Source organism: Papaver somniferum, unplaced genomic scaffold, assembly GCF_003573695.1.
Source record: "Papaver somniferum cultivar HN1 unplaced genomic scaffold, ASM357369v1 unplaced-scaffold_10, whole genome shotgun sequence".
NCBI lineage: Eukaryota > Viridiplantae > Streptophyta > Magnoliopsida > Ranunculales > Papaveraceae > Papaver > Papaver somniferum.
The window spans coordinates 14,363,389-14,369,431 of NW_020618825.1; the positions used below are offsets into that span (position 1 = coordinate 14,363,389).

Genomic DNA, 6,043 nt, shown 5'->3' on the forward strand with positions numbered 1-6,043 from the left:
GTTACATCAAGCAAACATCCAACAGAAAACACACCTAACAGATATATGTAATCATAAGTGGAGATGGTGAAACCAAATATGGTTTCATCAAAAAAATGAAGACAATGTAACACGCCAACAGAAAATTGTCTTCATTTTTTACTCAAATTCGACAAGGGAAAAATGATGAAACCAAAAATGGTTTCATCAAAGCTACCAGAATTAATCAACACACAGACAGATCTGGTAGAACCAAATTCGACAAGAGAAAAATGATGTAACCAAAAATGGTTTCATCAAAACTACCATAATTAAATCAACACACCAACAGTTCAGGTAGAACCAAATTCGACAAGGCAAAAATGTCGAATCCAAAGTTGTTTCATCAAAATTACCAGAATCAACCAACAACACCGAACTAGTTCTAGTGGAATTAAGTCTAACAGACGGGAAATGTAAGATTTTTTCATACCGACCATTAATGAACAATAATCAACCAAAAATATGAACAATAATAAATAGTGATCTTATTATTGATCAAACAACATGAGACAAAGGATTCAATTTACCTTTTGGAGGATTTTTAATCGTCTTCTTGAGTTGTTCATCTTTCTTTCTCTCTTGTTGAGTATTCTTCTTCACCATTTTAACCGGTTTTTGTGATTTTTGTTTTACTTTTTTGAATTTAGATCATAACTTGTATCGATCTATAATTTCTAGTTTCTAACAATCAATATCTGGAAAAAAAAAGAGGTTTCAGTAGAAGAAAATAAAATCAGAAGGGAAATCATCAGTTTCGTAGATCTAGTTTTTTTTCCTGAGAGATTAAGAAAGAGAATTAGACGAATATATGATGGAGGTGATTTGATGGGGGCGATTTGTTGTTTGTTTCTGGGATGAATAGATGGAGGGGTATTGTACACAGTTCTAGAATTTGAGATTTTTATTCCTCTTTTGTTTTGGTGGAGTTATCTTATACGGATGTTGACAGTCTTGGACTGTAACGCGCGCGTTAATATATATATGTTTTATGTCAGGAGTTAGGTTTTTATAGTTATTATTAGGCAATACAAATTCTGTTTGTGGCAGCTGAGGTTCCGAAAAGACATTGGTCAGACAATGGGGACTCCCTGAAATGCTGGCGCACGGTGCATACAGGTGCTTATCTTGTGACATTTTGTTTTTGCTCTCTCTTTATCTATGTAAACTAATATTTGTTCTTATCTTATGTTACCATACTTAAAACATGGTTCAAATGGGCCATTTGTCCAAATGTATTTAAAACATGGTTCAAATGGACGAGTAAAAATTAGTATGGGTGAAATGGACAAATTTTTTTTAACAAGGATGAAACGGATTCATCCTGGCTTAAACTTAAAAAATAGTGAGGATGAAACTGGATGCATCCCGTGTAAATTAAAAAATAAGAAAAAGTATTTGAAAATTGGCAGAATGAAACTGTTTACATCCTGACTATTTTTACATTTTTGTCCATTTAAACAGTATCAAAATCTAAGTGTCCTTTTCATCCAGGAATTATTGGTTTTGGTCTTTTTAACCAATTTTGTGTCATTGTTAGGAAATACAAATTCTGTTTGTGGCAGATGAGGTTCCGAAAAGACATTGGTCAGACAATGGGGACTCTCTGAAATGCTGGCGCACGGTGCATACAGGTGCTTATCTTGTGACATTTTGTTTTTGCTCTCTCTTTATATATGTAAACTAATATTTGTTCTTATCTTATGTTACCATACTTGGGTTGCATTCTTGGCAAAAAGTCGCATCATACATGAATATAAGTGCACGCAAGACAGGCAATATATGTCAACTTATATACTTGTATGTTTCTGCCCGTTGAAAAACCATTATGAATAAGGCAAACCGACACTATGTCCAAACCAGCTGATACTAATCTTGGAACCCTAAATTTGGAATTTCAAAGAGTTAAGATTCGTTAACTTTTCAGGTTATGAAGGGTCGAAAATGATTTTCATAAGTAGCACCACTATATAAAAATATCTTAGATTCTTGATCTATCTTTTACGAGTTCCACTTATACGGAAGGAAGTCTAGCCCCAGTAATATGGACATTCCACTAGAGAAAAAGATTCGAGAACTGGAGGCTGGAGATGACAACCTCAAAGAAAGCATGTCACAACTAATACTTCAAGCAAACAGTCCAGGGATTGGATTTGAATCTCAGTCAAAAGTAACTGAGGAATCAAGATCTTCCAATCCTAGGAGAACGGGTACTGGTGTTCAGAGTTGTGAACATAGTGAGATTAGTATAAATTTCACAAATAAACAGTATTTGAATATCTTGCAGTCAATGGGTCAGGGAGTCCATATTATTGATCAAGAAGGACTGATAGTTTACTGGTGAGTGTTAATGAATACACCAAATTTGAGCTCAGAATAATTACGCAGCTTAACAAATATAGTACACTTCCACGGTTTCACCTATTAATATGCTTATGGATTGTGAACCGCAATTTCGGATGTTTGCAGGAATAAAGCGGCTGAACAAATTTTTGGTTACCCTGCATCTGAAGCTGTTGGCAAGAATATCAATGGCTTCATAATTGAAGAGCAGGACATCAATGCAGCGGATGAAATAATTCAAAGGAACTTCTCAGGGGAAAACTGGACAGGGATTTTTCCTGCCAGGAAAAAACACGGCCGGCACTTTGAAGTACTTGTCACCACTGCCCCATTATATGATGATAGTGGTACTTTCGTTGGGATTATTTGTGTAACAATTGCTCCAGAGTCTATTCAAGAAACCACACAACCAATTTCTCTCGGTACAAAACCTTTAAAAGATGATTCATTTTCCAGCTCTAGTTGGCTGTGTAACAGCGGTCCAACAACAACTAATCCTGTTTTTGAACCCTTGCACAATCCTCTGAAATCTGTCATAACTTCGACGATATCAAAATTAGTAAGTTTTGATCTATTCAAAATGTAAACAATCTCTTTATTTTGTTTGTCTCTGTCTCTCTATTGACACAACATTGTATGATCAGACATGGAGATCGAAAAATAATGTATGGACGAAAATGAAAACAGTGGAAGCCGCTCTCTCTGACCATAGGATGGATACTTTCCTAAAGAACGTATGCCCAAGGAATGCTTTTGGAGATTCTAGAGTGAAAGGAATATCATGGTCTTGGAAACACCAACAAATCTTGCAAGTTACGGGTAGCGGTAATGAAGTCTATAGGTCCTTGTCCTCTTTTACTAACAATGCGAGTAGCGGCAATGAAGTCTATAGGTCCTTGTCCTCTTATACTAACAATAAAGGAACAAGTACTAATAGTAGTAGTAGTATTACTCGCCGTAAATTCTATATGGAAAGAGACTTTTTGAATTATGATATCTCGCTGAACAATTTAACATTTGGTGAACAGCTTGGGCGAGGTACGTAGTAAGTATTTACATTATTTCTAAAACATTTACTTCTGTGATCGATAGCTTATCAACTCTAATGTCCTTTTTTTCCGATCTATACTATAATATCTTATTGTTGGGTTTCAGGTTCATATGCCACTGTGTATCGTGGTCAGTGGTGTGGCACGGTATAAATATATTTGTTTTTCCATCTTGATTTCTACTGTTCTTGATCAAAGTTCCTACTTTGTTACATCAGCCTGACCCTGGAATGGTGTTTTACTCCATCAAGCTATTAAAAGGAACCTGCTTTCATTTCTCGCAGGACGTTGCAATAAAAGTACCTTTCAACTTTGAGTACTCAGAAAACTTGCTAATGCAACATTCCTTCAGACAAGAGGTTTGTATATGAACTCGATATAAGTTCTATAATCAAATAATGATACTTCGAAGACAGGTGCATATTTTGCAAGAGATCGTTATAAATCTGTTGCTACGGTTACATATTAATTTCTGTCATCTGTAAAGATTTGGTTAAATTTCTATTACTAAACCACAAGTATGAAGGTATTACTGATGAAGCGGCTGAGGCATCCAAATGTTGTACTCTTTATGGGAGCAGTAACTTCACCTAAGAACCTATGTATTGTCACCGAGTTCCTCTCACGGTTCATTCTCTACTTTTAGCTGCATTTTCTGCTTGGTGGAATATTTACCTTACATATTATTCAACTTACTGGGCGTACGTACAACCTCCCAATGTGCAGTGGAAGTTTGTTTCAATTACTTCGACGTCACACTAGTACTACACTAGATTCGAGACGGCGTGTTCTCATGGCTTTGGACATTGTGAGTGTTGTTCAATCCCTTGCAACAACTTCAAATATAAATATTTTTTCTGAGTCTGCCTCTTTTATATAGGCACGAGGTATGAATTACCTTCATCGTCACAACCCACCAATTATTCACCGTGATTTGAAGTCATCAAACCTTTTGGTTGATAAGAACTGGAAGGTGAAGGTAATTGTTACATTTTCTTCGGGCATGCTGATAATGTGATATTATAGAGAAATAAAAATCGTTCATCATTAACCTCCTTGATATTGTTTCCATTGTTAGGTTGGTGATTTTGGTCTCTCACGGCTCAAATATGCGACATTTCTAACAACCAGTGCTGGAAACGGAACGGTATACGTCGTATATATATAGCATACCTTAGTACTTTTATTTCTTTCTTCAGGTTGTTTTTACGATCAATTATTTACAGATATTTTTTATTTGCTGTGTTTTGCAGCCACAGTGGATGGCTCCAGAGGTTATCCGTAATGAACCAGAGGATGAGAAGTAGGCAACCGAATTCTTTGATAAGATTTCACTCTTATATTATCTAGGTCGATCCGCAAATATGTATATACCTTCTAACTACTACATGGGAAACTTATTAGGTCCGATGTATATAGCTTTGGAGTTGTTCTGTGGGAGCTTGCCACACTAAAAATTCCTTGGAATGACATGAACTCAATGCAGGCACGTACATTCATTACAGGATATGATTAATTCAAGGAACTTCGTCACAAGCTTTAGTTCTTACTCAAGATAAATATATGGAGGTGAACTATGCAGGTGATCGCTGCTGTAGGATTCATGAACCAACGAAATGAGATACCAAAAGACACTGACCCACTTTGGGCATCTCTAATTGAGAGGTGCTGGCACAGGTAATAGGGGCTGAATATTCTGCTCTATTTTCAGTTAAGAATTTAGCAGTAAAGATTACACATATCTAATATTTAGGATCAATAACCTTATGTATCAATGTTTTTTTTCTAATCTGAGCTGTACTCTCATTTGACACCTTAGTGACCCAAAATGTCGTCCAACATTTAAGGAACTGCTTGGAAGTTTGAAAGATCTGCAGAGACAAATTTTCGGTTCAAAGCGGGAAAGAATTCCCTAGAACTATATTTAAGATTGAAACTGCTTGGCTCTATCTGAACAATGTACAGAAGTTTCTTTGTTAATGGACATATTTAAGATTGTAATAATCAACTTGTCTAATTAGGATTGTCCAAGAGATATTTGTTGGAGTTTAGTAGCTTACGTACGTAGGAGTTGATTTGTGAGTTCTTCTATTGTAAGTACTGGAAATCCAGTAGTATATCCAAATAGAAAGTAAACCGAGATCTCAAGACATCACCACGAGTTGCACAAGGATTTCCTTTATTAATCAATCAACCAAGAACAGATTACAAGTTTAGATTTCTTGAAAACCCTAATCTCACTCTCACTACTTAACTTACCTCTTACTCCAAAATTCGATCCCCTCTCCTATGCCCAAGGACTCCTATTTATAGGCCGAAATGACCTTAGTGGGAATTAGATCGATTTACTTTGCTCAGGGTTACATTTACATCGCAGATCTACCTTTTATTTCTCCCAATCTACTTTTGACTAAGTCTTCCCTTCCTTTCGCTGACACCTTTGAGGACTTGTCGGGACAACTGTCTCTTTTTTTGTCTGATTGCCCATCATCTTTGCGAACCGACTTCTTTGTCAAGTAATATCACTTCGTCCATATTTTGTTCCTTGCTAGTTGACTTCCCAACTAAGAAACCTTACCTCGTTTAATCCTTCTCATGTGTTTTATCGTGTTAGCTACTCCTTCTTTTCCTTC

At 36.1% G+C, this 6,043-nt stretch overlaps 1 protein-coding gene across 1 annotated transcript; it reads left to right on the forward strand.

Moving 5' to 3' along the window:
* The first annotated feature begins 2,062 nt into the window (after nucleotides 1–2,062).
* Nucleotides 2,063–5,326, forward strand: LOC113326403 (probable serine/threonine-protein kinase SIS8). Its single transcript, XM_026574141.1, has 14 exons — nucleotides 2,063–2,156; nucleotides 2,190–2,358; nucleotides 2,488–2,920; nucleotides 3,006–3,399; nucleotides 3,517–3,557; nucleotides 3,695–3,769; nucleotides 3,937–4,037; nucleotides 4,137–4,218; nucleotides 4,291–4,389; nucleotides 4,489–4,557; nucleotides 4,664–4,713; nucleotides 4,815–4,896; nucleotides 4,993–5,087; nucleotides 5,230–5,326. Exons 1-14 carry the CDS (start codon nucleotides 2,063–2,065, stop codon nucleotides 5,324–5,326), a joined length of 1,881 nt encoding a protein of 626 aa, XP_026429926.1.
* Nucleotides 5,327–6,043: the final 717 nt, after the last annotated feature.

Coding starts and splice junctions, on each gene's coding strand:
- LOC113326403 (XM_026574141.1), top strand. CDS start 2,063: ATGGACATTCCACTAGAGAAAAAGATTCGAGAACTGGAGGCTGGAGAT. Junction 2,157..2,189: donor ACTAATACTTCAAGCAAACA/GTCCAGGGATTG, acceptor CTCAGTCAAAAG/TAACTGAGGAATCAAGATCT. Junction 4,038..4,136: donor GTCACCGAGTTCCTCTCACG/GTTCATTCTCTA, acceptor CCCAATGTGCAG/TGGAAGTTTGTTTCAATTAC.